Source organism: Camelina sativa, chromosome 10, assembly GCF_000633955.1.
Source record: "Camelina sativa cultivar DH55 chromosome 10, Cs, whole genome shotgun sequence".
Lineage (NCBI taxonomy): Eukaryota > Viridiplantae > Streptophyta > Magnoliopsida > Brassicales > Brassicaceae > Camelina > Camelina sativa.
In genome coordinates this window covers 4,803,509-4,818,082 of record NC_025694.1, presented here as the reverse complement: position 1 = coordinate 4,818,082, position 14,574 = coordinate 4,803,509, and the positions used below count along the sequence as shown (strand labels likewise).

The 14,574-nt window shown below is 35.8% G+C and overlaps 4 protein-coding genes across 5 annotated transcripts; 2 read left to right on the top strand and 2 right to left on the bottom strand.

The window, feature by feature from the left end:
- Window positions 1,966-3,844, top strand: LOC104717141 (gamma-glutamyl peptidase 2). Its single transcript, XM_010434673.2, has 3 exons — window positions 1,966-2,320; window positions 3,152-3,481; window positions 3,570-3,844. The coding sequence occupies exons 1-3, from the start codon at window positions 2,006-2,008 to the stop codon at window positions 3,678-3,680; spliced, it is 756 nt and encodes a 251-aa protein (XP_010432975.1). The 5' UTR covers window positions 1,966-2,005; the 3' UTR covers window positions 3,681-3,844.
- LOC104717139 (gamma-glutamyl peptidase 3) lies at window positions 4,293-5,706 on the top strand. Its single transcript, XM_010434671.2, has 3 exons — window positions 4,293-4,827; window positions 4,964-5,293; window positions 5,423-5,706. Exons 1-3 carry the CDS (start codon window positions 4,504-4,506, stop codon window positions 5,531-5,533), a joined length of 765 nt encoding a protein of 254 aa, XP_010432973.1. The 5' UTR covers window positions 4,293-4,503; the 3' UTR covers window positions 5,534-5,706.
- LOC104717140 (putative cyclic nucleotide-gated ion channel 9) lies at window positions 5,604-10,312 on the bottom strand. Its single transcript, XM_019231132.1, has 7 exons — window positions 10,079-10,312; window positions 9,631-9,735; window positions 8,900-9,485; window positions 8,583-8,795; window positions 8,175-8,491; window positions 7,731-8,079; window positions 5,604-6,435 (listed from the first exon to the last, which is right to left on the bottom strand). Exons 2-7 carry the CDS (start codon window positions 9,696-9,698, stop codon window positions 5,758-5,760), a joined length of 2,211 nt encoding a protein of 736 aa, XP_019086677.1. The 5' UTR covers window positions 9,699-9,735; window positions 10,079-10,312; the 3' UTR covers window positions 5,604-5,757.
- Window positions 11,497-13,841, bottom strand: LOC104717137 (probable mannose-1-phosphate guanylyltransferase 3). 2 transcript variants are annotated; one of them, XR_756177.2, is made up of 6 exons: window positions 13,675-13,841; window positions 13,109-13,220; window positions 12,860-12,925; window positions 12,520-12,759; window positions 11,688-12,431; window positions 11,497-11,600 (listed from the first exon to the last, which is right to left on the bottom strand). XR_756177.2 is itself a non-coding variant. In XM_010434669.1 (5 exons), exons 2-5 carry the CDS (start codon window positions 13,217-13,219, stop codon window positions 11,772-11,774), a joined length of 1,077 nt encoding a protein of 358 aa, XP_010432971.1. In that variant the 5' UTR covers window position 13,220; window positions 13,675-13,841; the 3' UTR covers window positions 11,616-11,771. The 2 variants fall into 2 exon arrangements, 1 of the variants encoding a protein (XP_010432971.1); XM_010434669.1 differs by lacking the exon at window positions 11,497-11,600 and having other exon boundaries at window positions 11,616-12,431.

Sequence of the window (14,574 nt, the reverse complement as noted above, 5' to 3'; positions counted from 1 at the left end):
AAAAAAAAAAAAAAAAAAAAAAAATCATACAGCAAACTGAAAATGATGGGACAATCATTATATGTTACAATTTTGTCAAAAAAATCATACCATACTGTTTTATCATTCTTCTTAACTTGGTGGGACTGTTTTGTGATAACGTGGTTTAAATATTGCATCTCGCTGTCAAACTTTCATTTGATTCTTCACTTATGCTTGTCGAGTTATAATATATCACTTTGTGATAATTAATTCTGTAAGTTTAAAAATAATAATAATTCTGTAGAGTGTGTATATCTTACACTATTAGCAAAAGTGGATTTTAGCTAGAACGAGATTCCTTCTCTACTTTAATTATTTTAATTTAATTAAAGAAGCAAAAACATGCTTTTATTTTATTAGGATTAAGATGTATATCACACTAATTTGTGATAAGTGGTATTATGGATGTGTCACCATTTAAACTGAACTTCGCATAAATGTATATATGTATTATTTAACTTTTTTTTTTTTAATAAATATTAAATTATATTCAAAAGTAGAAATACTTTGGTACAACTAGTGCATCAGGTGCTAATAGAGTTTGCAGAATAGAAAGTTTTAACACATTACAATACTAAGGCCGAGTGGCAAACCAAGCTTGCAGTCGTGTAGCATAGCGTTGATCTCCCATGAGTCCAATGGCTAAGAGGTGATCCCTCATATGGCGATCAATCTCGTGGATGAGACAGGAAGCGGGCCGCGGTGACTCCCCATGCTTCCTGCCAAAGGCTGTAGACTGTTATTTGCAGAACAGAGCAAGCCAGAAACCTTTGTAGTCGATGTCCCCAATCATGGCAAGCATATTTAACTTTTTTGCCATGACTAAATTAATGGAGCTCCGACAGAGATATCGAGATGCTCTCTCCCCTCCGGAATTCTCTCTCCTCCAGCTAGCTAGAGATATCCGCCACACCATGAATCTCGTGTTTTATCAATTCTCCAGATGTCAATAATTCATCTCAAACAGTGTATTTTTCTTTAAAACAGAAGATGTCTATTCAATATTTATTTATTCAAGTTTTTTTTGTTATTATATAGTTTAATTTAGATCCAGGCTATTCAATAGCAATTTTAGAATTTTCTTAAATTATGAGTCTATTATTATGCACGTGAAAAATAGGATCAAACTAAGTTTGTACTGTAAGAAACAGCTCACTGTGATTGTGTAAATCCAAAATCATTATGTTCTGTTAAAGGTGAATCCAAAATGTTTTAGGACCAGAACCCTGTTCTAACGACCCGATCTGCTTTCCTTAATTTTGGTTTTTCTATTTAGTTGGTAATGTATTATTTCTTTAACACATGATTCTGCGTAGTCGTGTTTCTTTCAATTACCCTAAGTTCTCTAATAAAGATCCACGCACGAATAGAAAAATAAAAAGAAGAAGCTAAGCAATTTTTAAAAAAATATATATATTAGGTGAGATTTAATTTTAAGCTATTCATTGATTCATTTACATATATAAAAATGCACATAACATTCTTTTAGTAATAAACCTATCATTCACACTTACGATATATTCACTTTTTTTTTTTTGTATGCGCGTGTGTGTGTGTGTGAGCATGTGTCGTCTATCAAATATCAATGATTGGAATTCACAAAGAATCGCAAAAGCCAATAAATACGCGTCGCGAGAAACACGTGGGATATTATTAACATGATGCGAACTAATCACACACTACTGGTGGTATAACAACATTAAACAGGGAAATCCTAATCGTTGTCCAGTTAGAAAAAATGGATCTCAGGTAGATACTTTGATGTATACGTTTTCAACATTTCTAATCCATAATAAATTCAGTTGCTAAAAGAATGTTATGTGCCTTATACAGTAATTCAAAACTGTTTTGGTCAATAGACCAAACCGATCAAAACCGGTTCTTATAGACCAAACCGATACTGTTGTCTAGCTCCTCCTTCCTACATATATGCCCTAACACATTCTCAATTCTCTCACCATCAATAACATCTCTCTCTCTCATAATGGTGAAGCAGGTAAGACGATACGCTCTGTTTCAGGCCACGCCAGATTCTGAGTTCGTCAAGGAGACGTATGGAGGCTACTTCAACGTTTTTGTGTCGGCTTTTGGAGACGAAGGAGAGCAATGGGATCTTTCCCGTGTGATCAATGGCGAGTTTCCTCGCGACGAAGATCTCGACAAGTACGAAGGATTCGTCATTAGCGGGAGTTTACATGACGCTTTCGCACAAGAGGATTGGATCAGTGAGCTTTGCTCTGTTTGCCAAAAACTTGATGTGATGAAGAAGAAAATTCTTGGCATATGCTTTGGTCTCCAGGTTTTGATATTATTATATATTATCATCCGATGGCTTTTTTATATATATATTTTCTTTCTATTATTTAATACATTGCCTACTTAGTTGATCTAGAACATATAGGTTTTTAATTACTAAGGAAGTAATTCACAATATCTTAAAACGCTGCTACTTCATAATCTGTTTTGTAGACTAGTGCCGGACTAGATAAATTTAGTTTTTAATTTAATTAATTTTTAATTTCATTCAATTTTCAAGTTAATTAATTTTATTCAACTTTTAAGTACTTTATTAGTATATTAACATGCCTTCTAGTGCTATATGAACTACTACGTTTTCGCATTCGCGTGGAATATATATACTGAGAACAATATAAACCACCAAGCGGAATTCTGTTTTTAAAAGTGAAAATGTTATGCAGAAAAAAAAAAAAGTGAAAATGTTATTACATTATATTTATATGTAACTACTGTGACAATGGAAAAGAATATATACCAAATAAAAGACTGGTAAAGAGGAAGACTATATAATATATATTTTTGAACTTTGTAGCTTATACTCAATTATCATACATCTTCGTTTTCTTGATGGGTCACCACTCAATTATCATATATCATAGCCAGAAAAAAAATAAGGATTTTAAAGAGATTTTAAATGATATGTATAACAAAAGGTATTTGGATAAATAATCTTGATAATATATTTACTGGCATCTAGTAAGAATATAGATTTACCAAAGAAAAAACGATTATAGGTGGCTAGTTGAATTAGTTTCATCAATACATGGTTATAAATATAGAACTAATTAACTCTCAAAACTTATATCTTACGTTTTCATTTTCTTGGATTTAGATAATATGTAGAGTAAGAGGTGGAAAAGTGGGAAGGGCTCTTAGAGGACCAGACTTAGGCCTTCGTAAGATAAAAATCGTTCAAGAAATGATCGAACCGGGTGGTTACTTTGGTCAAGAAGTTCCCGAGGATTTGTTGATCATAGAATGTCACCGAGACGAAGTAATTGAGCCTCCTGAGTCGGCCAAAGTCATTGGATTCTCGGACAAATGTGACGTCGAGATATTCTCTGTGGAAGATCATTTGTTTTGCGTTCAAGGCCATCCTGAGTACAACAAGGAGATTCTCTTGGAGATCACTGATCGTGTCCATAAGACCAAATATATCGAGGTTCGCTTAAAACGTCAATCTTCATTTGGTTTTAATCCTATATTATACATATATAGTTTAATTTAAATATATAATATTTTTTTTGTAGGAGGAATGTGTGGAGAGAGCTAAGCGTACGATACAAAAGATCGAACCAGACACGAGGCGTTTGCACATTCTTTGCAAGAATTTCTTGAAAGGACGAAGCCACTTGGTTTAAGTACTAATTAATACTCTATATCAATAATGGTCTTTCATAAATCCGCTACGTTTGTGCAAGTTCAAAACTACACTATAATATGGTATAGTGATCACATATCGTGATCACGTAATGTAACAACCTACACTTTAAAATATATTACGGATAAATAAAAAAAGCTCAAATAAACAATATTTCTATTCTCTAAGAAATTCCTTTTTTTTTTTTTGCATTGCTTATAACTTGTTGGATATTTCCACCATCATATATAAGTGATGTGGGGTGGAGATATTGCAATGCCACAATATTTATGTGGTCAAAGTAATTACATTTCTTAATCCCAAGCTAGAAAAGGAAAAGAAGTGGCAGTGATTACGATTCTTTTGTCGTTTGTTTTTTTGGCAACACTAATATTTCAGTTTGGCACCGGCCAGTTACTACAACTTACAAAAGAGATAATTCAAACCAAAAAAGCATTAATAATTTAGTGGGAAACGTACAAATAAAGTAAGTCTTAATAAATCTATGGTATAAAAGTCTTAACTTTTTTTTTTTTTTTTTGGTAACTCGAAAAAAATATGAATGATAATGTACCACACAACACTAATCTCATAACCCCATGACTAAAAATATGAATGATTTCTAGAATTAGACAGCTATTGAAAACACCTCACGTTTTCTCTAATCTCTCCATTAACCGTTTTTTTTTTTCTATTTAACCAAAAAAAAATCTCACTTGGCGTGTGTGATCGTGTTCTCTCCGTCGTCTCTTGGTAAATTTCCCAAATCTCTCTCTCGTCTCCATCATCCGTAATCTCTGAAGAAGAAGAAGAAGAAGAAGAAGATGGTGATGGTGGAGCAGAAGAAGAAGAGGTTTGCTCTGTTTCTCGCGACGAGCGACTCCGATTTCGTGAAGAAGACTTACGGTGGCTACTTCAATGTCTTCGTTTCGACTTTCGGCGAGGAAGGTGAGCAATGGGATCTCTTCCGAGTCATCGACGGTGACTTTCCCGATGAGAAAGATTTAGACAAGTACGACGGTTTCGTCATCAGTGGTAGTCCACACGATGCTTTCGCCGACGCCGATTGGATTGTTAAGCTTTGCGAGGTTTGTCAGAAGCTTGATGAGTTGAAGAAGAAGGTTCTCGGCATCTGTTTCGGCCACCAGGTTTCTTGTATTCACAATTTCCTAATTTTGGATCTGATTTAGGGTTTTAGAAGAATGTGTAATTTTTGGATCTGATGGCTATTGTGTGTAGATGAATGATCTGATTTAGGGTTGTTATTGTTGTTGTTGTGATCAGATCATTACTAGAGTTAAAGGTGGGAAAATAGGAAGGGCTCGTAAAGGTGCAGACATGGGACTTAGAAGGATTAGCATAGCTAAGGACAATGAAAAGCTACGAGGTCACTTTGGAGGGGAGGTCCCTGCATCTTTAGCTATTATTAAATGTCATCAGGACGAAGTCTTGGAGCTTCCTGAGTCTGCTACAGTTCTTGCCTCTTCTGAGATTTGCGAGGTAGAGATGTTTTCGATTGGAGACCACTTGCTCTGTATCCAAGGGCATCCTGAGTATAACAAAGAGATTCTGTTTGAGATTGTGGACCGTGTCCTTAATATGAAGCTTATGGAGGTTTGTTCCTTCTTCTCTATGATCTGTGTTCGGCTAGATTAACAATTTGGAATGTGTCTATGTCCTCAATGTTGTTAACTTATCAGTATTGTAATGTGATTATTGATCTTTTCTGTTTTTTGATTTCAGCAAGAGTTTGCGGATAAGGCAAAGAGTACAATGAATACTGCACAACCAGACAGGGATCTATGGCAGAAGCTCTGCAAAACCTTTCTCAAAGGTCGATCCGAGCAAGTTTAATTTGTTATCATTTCTCGATGATCCTACAATTTACTTTGTATTTTTTCTTTATCAGACAGAAAGAGATGAATAAAACAATCACTGTCATTTATATTACCACCTTTTTCTTTATCTTCTTAAATCTTAATGTTGTAGCACAAATCAAACAATAAAATTCAATCTGAGTTATACAAGTTAAACGCGTTCATAGACATTAGTGTTTTTTTTTTTTTTTGTAAATATGGTCAAGAAGGATCATCAGCTGAGAAATCAGGCTCTGAAGGCTTCTGATATTTCACAAGTTCTTTTGTAGACTTAGCTTCAATGCGGTTCTTGTGAACTTTACGAAGTGCATTTGCAGCAAACTTTGACGCCAGGAACGTTGCCCTGATGCTAGTAACCGATCCTTCTCCTTCTTCTTCTTCTTCTTCTTTCCTGAGTTGCTCAAGTTTCTTCTTCTTCACGTATCGTCGCCACGCTGCTTGTATGAAAATAGCAGCCCAAGTCCTCCATTGTTGTGAGTAGAATCTGAATGTGTGCTGAACTTGCCTGCTATGTAGTCTCCTAAACTGGCTGGCAACAAATTTGAGCTCATCGGCTATCAAAGCAAAAGCCTCTACTTCAGTTAGTGCCTTTGCGGTTCTAGTAGAGGACGGTAGGTTGGAACCGGATTTGGGATCAAGTGCCCATGTCAAAAGCTCTTCCCCACAGAAATCTCCTTCTTTAAGCAAACTGCGGTTGAAGAAACCGCTTCTCCCACCATCTGTGGTAACACTCTCAAGCCGACCACGGATAATGAAGAGCATCTCGTTGACCGGGTCTCCTTCCCGAACCATATAAGAGTTCTCTGTGTAAAGACATGGCTTCAACCGCTCACAGATTGCATCAAGCAGCCTCTCATCCATATTCTCAAACAGTGGAACCTTTCCATTAGAAAAAAAAAACAAGATGACTTCATTTATGAATCAAGATTAGAGAAAGGCTTTTATAATAAGATTTGACTTACCCTCCTAACCAAAGCCAGACAGAGATGGCGTTTGATATCTCTTCTCAGGTCTTTTGGGAGGTTCTGAACCAAATTCTCTTCATCTACTCCGCGTGTCTCCAACCATTTGTACTGGTCATATCGCCTGACCCGTTCCCGCAGTTCCGGTGGAAGCATTCGATGATGCATCCACTGTTCTGAATCACGTCTTTTCACTCTCATTTCTTCAAGTCGGATTGTAAGAGATTGAAGATAAGTCTGCATGTTTCCGATGAGAAGAGCAAAGAGAAGAAGGCCAGCAATGGCAAGTGCTATGGAGAAGATAACCTCTCCAGGGTATGTACTGGTTTCAAGCCCTTGACCAAGAGTGCTGCATTTGACATTAACGAGGTTAATAATGCAACAGACACTTGTTATTACAATGACAGTATAAGAAAAGACAAAAACTCTTTTAGCATTACGTACCTGAGATTCTGAAGTCCCCACCATAAACAGAAGAAGTACTTGGAGACAAAGCTCTTAGATGAGACAATGCCAGAGGACAGGGCTCTTAAGTAGATTCCAAAATCGAAAGGAGGATTATCACCATCAGTTGTATTAACTGGACAATTTATTTGAAGAACAGAGTCTTTGATGGTACTCCAAGCTGCATAACCATCCATNTGAGTTGCTCAAGTTTCTTCTTCTTCACGTATCGTCGCCACGCTGCTTGTATGAAAATAGCAGCCCAAGTCCTCCATTGTTGTGAGTAGAATCTGAATGTGTGCTGAACTTGCCTGCTGTGTAGTCTCCTAAACTGGCTAGCCACAAATTTGAGCTCATCGGCTATCAAAGCAAAAGCCTCTACTTCAGTTAGTGCCTTTGCGGTTCTAGTAGAGGACGGTAAGTTGGAACCGGATTTGGGATCAAGTGCCCATGTCAAAAGCTCTTCCCCACAGAAATCTCCTTCTTTAAGCAAGCTGCGGTTGAAGAAACCGCTTCTCCCACCATCTGTGGTAACACTCTCAAGCCGACCACGGATAATGAAGAGCATCTCGTTGACCGGGTCTCCTTCCCGAACCATATAAGAGTTCTCTGTGTAAAGACATGGCTTCAACCGCTCACAGATTGCATCAAGCAGCCTCTCATCCATATTCTCAAACAGTGGAACCTTTCCATTAGAAAAAAAAAACAAGATGACTTCATTTATGAATCAAGATTAGAGAAAGGCTTTTATAATAAGATTTGACTTACCCTCCTAACCAAAGCCAGACAGAGATGGCGTTTGATATCTCTTCTCAGGTCTTTTGGGAGGTTCTGAACCAAATTCTCTTCATCTACTCCGCGTGTCTCCAACCATTTGTACTGGTCATATCGCCTGACCCGTTCCCGCAGTTCCGGTGGAAGCATTCGATGATGCATCCACTGTTCTGAATCACGTCTTTTCACTCTCATTTCTTCAAGTCGGATTGTAAGAGATTGAAGATAAGTCTGCATGTTTCCGATGAGAAGAGCAAAGAGAAGAAGGCCAGCAATGGCAAGTGCTATGGAGAAGATAACCTCTCCAGGGTATGTACTGGTTTCAAGCCCTTGACCAAGAGTGCTGCATTTGACATTAACGAGGTTAATAATGCAACAGACACTTGTTATTACAATGACAGTATAAGAAAAGACAAAAACTCTTTTAGCATTACGTACCTGAGATTCTGAAGTCCCCACCATAAACAGAAGAAGTACTTGGAGACAAAGCTCTTAGATGAGACAATGCCAGAGGACAGGGCTCTTAAGTAGATTCCAAAATCGAAAGGAGGATTATCACCATCAGTTGTATTAACTGGACAATTTATTTGAAGAACAGAGTCTTTGATGGTACTCCAAGCTGCATAACCATCCATCTTTTCATTACCACAAAACAAGAAGTTTCTGGTACAGTTGTTCTCACTAATACTGCAAACCTTGCTCCAGCATCCATTATAGCGTTCTAAGGCCAATAAGTACCATAAAGCCCCAACAATCTGATAAAACAAAAGTGCAAAAACAATAGAGTTAAGAATGGATTTTTCGAGGATATAAGAGGAAAAGGTACCAAAAATAATAAGTACTAACATGACTTGCGAGCATGTAGAGTAGTAAATAATAAGCTGCACCAGCCCAAGCAGTTTCAGCAAAAACACCAGCTGTTCTCTTTAACTCTGAGCTCAAAGGATACAACCGAATGAATCTCGGAATGTATTGAAGTAATATGATAGATCGCAACGCCCGCTTTGTTGCCAGCACACTTGCACCTTTAGAGGTGTAAAGAAATCTCCAAACTACAATCTGACAAAACCCAACAAATAACATAAACTAGTCATCAACGTTTGAAAACAAGAAAAAACAATGAAGATAAAAGAACACTGAGGAGACATATCTGTTAATTTTACCTGTGGAAGTGGAAGCACAGAGAGAAAGTCAATTATGAAGTACTGCTGCAAATACCGTTTAGCTATCTGTGCAGGGTCGATCACAAGCTCGCCACGCCCAAATACACGGGAAGAAGGGGCGACAAAAGCTGTTCTAAACCGAAGAGCCATGTGAAAAAGATAAAACACATCGATAACTGTCCGCAGCGTAGTAGCTATGATAGCCAATCTCCGGTCTATACCAATACATTTGTCATTATCCTTAACGAATGGAAGATACAAGAAGAGAGGATCCACAGACACAGCGAGAATGCAAGAAGTAACAAAGAGCTTGTTGCAGAGCAAAAGAAACTTGTCCTGTGGATCAAAAAACTTCTTCTCTGAAACTTTAAGATCTTCTGGAAAAACCGCCCTCGAAACCCCCAAACCAATTGATCTTCCTAGAGACCAAAGACCTTTAGAACCTCTCCTAAACCCTTTCTTGAAAGAACCAGAAGATGCATTGTTGCCCTGAGAAGCACCACGTGTTGGTCCTTGTAGATTGAGTGTGCATCTGTTTAGACCTGCATCAGAAGTCTGGGAGTACCTAGAATCCATACTATCCAACCTGTGAAGAACAAAATAAACTAAAGATATACTTTTATTTTCAAATCTGAAGTAAAGGAATGGCCTTTTTTGGGCTAAATTGTTATCATCATCATGGTACCATTAATGTGATCAACCAATATACAATAATGAGAATCATTTTATACCTTACAAACTTCTCTCGTTGGCCACTGATAACTTGTGATTTCACTGCTTTTTGGGCACAGTTTAACATGCTTTTTTCCTTGTGACTCAACTCATGAATCCCAAACCTGTTTCCTCACACAATTGTAATAAAACAAATTATGATCATAACCATTTTTGAAGCACCAAACTCCAAAAAAAAAAAAAAAAAAAAATCAATATAAAAAAACCAAAAAAAATGCGATCTTTGTTTCTAAATTCCCTCTTAAAATCATTTTCCGTTAATGGGTTTAGAACATAAACATCTAAAGACTTCAAAGGAGACAGTTTCAACATCAGAACGGCACAATCTCAAAAAAAAGGAAAAATTGTCAACAAAAATCTAGTAAATTGAGAAGTACAAAACCAACATCATTCCTCCACACAATGATAGACTAAGAAAATTGAAAGGGAATGTAATGATATACATACCGTTGAAGAAGACGAAGAAGAAGAGGGAGAAAGACGGTTGAAAGAAGTCACAAGCCGAATCAGACGGAGACGAGATGGATGAAGAAGAAGAAGAAGAAGAAGAAAGTGAGAAATGGTGGGAGGAGACGAAGAAGCCGTTTCAGACATAACATTGAAAATAAAAATTTGATTTTGAGAAGAAGAAGAAGAAACTGAAAGTGTCTCCGTGCCGTCCGGGTCGGGTCCACCCGCTCTTTCTGCCGTCACGTCTCTCATCCTTTTCAACGTTAGTATATAACTATTATCTATACACTGAAATTGTTATGTAAGTAAATCAATTGTAAAAAGTCTATTTAAAAAAAAAAAAAAAAATTGTTTCGCATTGAACGTCGTTAACAAGTTATTTTTAATTAACTTTTAAATGGTATCTAATCATTCCACTATGCTACATAAGTATATGTGTGGTAGCTGAAAACAAACATCGGGGAATGTTTTTGTCAATTTATCTATATGGGATTAACAAAATATTAAGAATAATATAAAAAAAAAACATGTGCAAGACTGTAAAAAAGTAAAAGACTAAATAAAACTCTATTTTTTCACTTTTTAACATTCCACTTTATTTTCTTTTTCTTTCATATAATCATTCAACACTCATCTAAATTTTGAACACTATCATGGATTTATTTAATAAATTCAACACTCTACCCCATAATTTTTATTTCATATTTGTTTACATATACTTTTATTTTTGTGATTGCATATTAATAACAATTAGACTAATTTTAAAATATCAACTAAAATTGAATTAAATTAAATTAAATTAGTAGAATTTTGCGTGGAATTATTGTTGGAATTTCGATACGGAAAAGGAAAATTAGTAGCATTTGAATAGGATTATTGTTATAATCCAATTCACAAAAAAAAAAAAAATCAAAGATAGAAAACAAAAGTTTATTGGAGAATAATAAAAAAAATATGGTAGAAATGGTTATTTATTTATTTGTCTGAACGAAATGAACCAAATGTCTATTTATAGAGTTAAAAAAGTTATAAATTTTAAATAGAAAAACATTATTTGTTATATAATAATTGATCCTAAATAGATATGACGAGATAAAAATCTCTAAAATTAGAACTGTGAATTACAATTTAACGAGAGTCATAATCTTAAAGAAAAAAACAAAAAAAAACTTTCATTCGTCCAACATGTGTGTGAAATACACAATCCAATCAATATCTGACACCCAACTCTGTTTTTTTTCAATTCAACACTGATTAATCCACATGATTTTTTTGTTTTTTCAACAGTCTCATTGTGAAGATTTAACAGTTGGAATATAAATTCAACAGTCTCATTGCACATAGTCTAAGAGTCTTAATTGTAAGACCCAATAAGGCCATAAAAAATAGAGGAAACTTGATCAAGAAACTTGAGATTGTGTTTACTACCTCAATAGACCTAACCGACCATCCTTACTCCGTCTTCCTTCTAAACTGTACATTCAGTTATGCTCCCATTTGAAGTTGACTAATGTGATTACTGATAAAAAAATAATGCGTTATTAAAGGCATTATGTCTTTAACCGAAATAAAAATAAATAAGTCACACTTATGTCAAATTACATACCCATTTTTATTATGCTAGTCATCATAGATTAAACGAGAAGACTAATACGGATACAACAGAAGTTCTGGATACTGAATATAAAAGTCACATGACGATCTCCGGTTTCACAGACGCTTGCTCTTCGATAACAGAGCCGCTGTTGTAAACCTCTGCATCGGCAACATGAACATCTTTGCCAAGAACCGTTACGTTAACAACCCGAGCCCACCTTCCAACAGTCGAATCCCATCCGACGATACTGTTAGAGATGCACGCATGTTCCTTGATCCAAACTCCACGCATTACAGTACAACCCAACAATCTAACACCTGAATCAATCACACATCCCGGACCAATCACCACATCAGGTCCGATCAAGCAACCTTCTCCTATGACCGCACTTTCATCGACAAGAACATTCCCAATTATGTTATCCCCTGTAACCAATACCTGAGAAGCTTTCTCTCTTAGAGAATTCAGGTACAAGCTTTGCCCGGTTATGTAATCTTTCGGTTGACCAATGTCCATCCAAAAGCCAGGTAGGACCATCGCGCAAAGCTTCTTCTCTGCGGCTATCTTAGGGAATATTTCTTTCTCAATCGAAGTCCGTCTCAGCTCTATCCTGTCGAGAACAGATGGGTTCAGGAGGTATATCCCAGCGTTTATCTTGTTCCCCACAAAATGTTTCGGTTTCTCTACGAAACTTTCAACTCTCGCAGTAGCTGCTTCCATAACCACCACACCATACTTGGAAGGATCATCAACCTGTTAATATAGAAGGCACGAAGTATCAAAGTTATTAACAGATAAATGGTTCAACTTCAAAAAACCGCATAAAATGTTATTTGTTCACCTTGGTCACCATAATTGAAGCTTCAGCGTTGTTAGTCTTGTGGAATTCGATCATCTCGAGCAACGGGTATTCGCAGATAACATCGCTGTTTAGTACAAAAAAGGGTTGGCCTGATTCATCGACAAGCTTATCCCGAGCCAACGCGAGAGGCCCTGCTGTCCCAAGCGGTTCAGTTTCCTGGGAAAACGTAATCTTAATCTCTAGCTTCTTCTCATATTCTTTCACAAAATTTAACATGACCTGAGATATAAAAAATACCAAAAGAGAAAGGAGGAGGATGAATAATTTACACGGAATAATGAATCGTAAGATTGTGGTTACGGAAGATAGTATATGTTACATCTGGTTGTTGATGATTGATAGCTAACACAACTTCAGTCACTCCAGCAGCTTTTAGAGCTTCAATCTGCGAATGCATCATAATGAGAACAGAAGAAACTGGGAAAATTAGAGGTGCACCAAGGAATCAAATACAAATGATGAACGGTTACTACAAAATACAAACACAAAAAGAAGAAACTAATAATACAACATCAGTCACTCCTGCGTCAATCAAACTGTGAAAGAAGAAGAAGAAGAAGCTACCTACCTGATGCAAAATCATGGGTTTGTTTCCAAAATCAACAAGTGGTTTGGGCATGCTGAAGGTAAGTGGCCTCAATCTGGTTCCGAATCCTCCAACGAGAATAAGAGCCTTCATTCTGCACAAATATATATATAATCACATGATCATCTACTCTAATCTGAAATTATGGGTGGTGAATCAACAACAAGAACTGTGTTCATGATAAAAAAAAAAAAAAAAAAAACTATTTAATAACAATTGTGCAATCTNGTGCAATCTAGAATAGCGAATGAAGAAAATTATCCAAAGCCAGAGAAGGGTGACTTAGAAATTCTGGAAAATTTAGCACAAACTATTTCTGAACACACAATGGCATCTATGAATCAACTTAAAGTCTACATCTTTCACCAAAACCTATATATATATATATATATATATATAATCAATCCAAGCTAACACTACATCAAGGGACTCAGATTCAAGCAAACAGATCGGTAAACAAAACTAAGAATTCCAATGAGAAGAAACAAAAAAAAAATGAAAAGGAAAAACAAAGCATTATTTTTCGGAAGAGATTTAGTGAAACTCACATGAGAGTTTTGGAATGTGCACAGATCTGGAAGGAGACGCCTTCTGGGATTATAGTTGGAATCACCGATCGGGAAGGAGTCTGTCTCCTCCTGGGAGGCGTGTGTAGTTTGACAATGCGGCCAAGACTGATTGATACGCACGGTACGATAAATCACCTCTATAAACCCACGAGATACTTCAATAGAATAAATAAATCAATAAATTATTATTATTATTTTAAAAACGAAAAAAAAAAAATACATATATATATATTGCGGTTTAGATGTTGGTGTTAGTCAACATTAGTCGTGACAAGTATTTATATAATGAATATTTTAATATTCTTTTATATTGTTTGTCAAATCAAAGCCGGATCTGACTAAAATTTAATAATATCTCGAACCTCAATCCATTGGATGATTGGATCGCCGGAACGATCCTTCCGACTATAGGTCAGTTCTTTTTAATTTATTACATAATATTAAAGTTGTATGTATTTGGTAACTGGTAAGATCCTTCCGACTTGGTTTTTTATTTGGTAAGATCGATGAGATCGACCGATCAAAACAGTCTAGACAATAAATCAAGATTATGGAAATAATAAAATATATGATTATAGAAGAATCACGAATGTGATGGAATATTGTTGATAAACGTCCAATATGATAATTTAGGAACTTTACCATTTTTTTTGTCGACCAAACAGATAATTATTTAAGAGTTTACTGGAAGTTTACCATTATTTTAAATGTATAATTAATTTAGATTTATCTTAGATCAGAAAACTTTGTTCTCATGAGATTCTAATGATAATTCTTGATAAACAGTTTGTATTCCTTACTCTCATCAATTTATTAGTTTTATTGATTTTCCAATACTACTATCCCCTTCATAATATATATATATATATATATATATAT

Bases quoted from the DNA above. Each gene is read 5' to 3' on its own strand.
- LOC104717141 (XM_010434673.2), top strand. From the start codon at position 2,006: ATGGTGAAGCAGGTAAGACGATACGCTCTGTTTCAGGCCACGCCAGAT. The intron at 2,321-3,151 runs GTTTTGATATTA...TCTTGGATTTAG, and splicing joins GCATATGCTTTGGTCTCCAG to ATAATATGTAGAGTAAGAGG. The intron at 3,482-3,569 runs GTTCGCTTAAAA...TTTTTTTTGTAG, and splicing joins ATAAGACCAAATATATCGAG to GAGGAATGTGTGGAGAGAGC.
- LOC104717139 (XM_010434671.2), top strand. From the start codon at position 4,504: ATGGTGATGGTGGAGCAGAAGAAGAAGAGGTTTGCTCTGTTTCTCGCG. The intron at 4,828-4,963 runs GTTTCTTGTATT...TGTTGTGATCAG, and splicing joins GCATCTGTTTCGGCCACCAG to ATCATTACTAGAGTTAAAGG. The intron at 5,294-5,422 runs GTTTGTTCCTTC...TTTTGATTTCAG, and splicing joins TTAATATGAAGCTTATGGAG to CAAGAGTTTGCGGATAAGGC.
- LOC104717140 (XM_019231132.1), bottom strand. From the start codon at position 9,698: ATGTTAAACTGTGCCCAAAAAGCAGTGAAATCACAAGTTATCAGTGGC. The intron at 9,486-9,630 runs GTATAAAATGAT...TGTTCTTCACAG, and splicing joins CAACGAGAGAAGTTTGTAAG to GTTGGATAGTATGGATTCTA. The intron at 6,436-7,730 runs GTAAGTCAAATC...TCTAATGGAAAG, and splicing joins GTCTGGCTTTGGTTAGGAGG to GTTCCACTGTTTGAGAATAT.
- LOC104717137 (XM_010434669.1), bottom strand. From the start codon at position 13,219: ATGAAGGCTCTTATTCTCGTTGGAGGATTCGGAACCAGATTGAGGCCA. The intron at 12,926-13,108 runs GTAGGTAGCTTC...ATGCATTCGCAG, and splicing joins AACCCATGATTTTGCATCAG to ATTGAAGCTCTAAAAGCTGC. The intron at 12,760-12,859 runs GTAACATATACT...TTTATATCTCAG, and splicing joins TCAATCATCAACAACCAGAT to GTCATGTTAAATTTTGTGAA.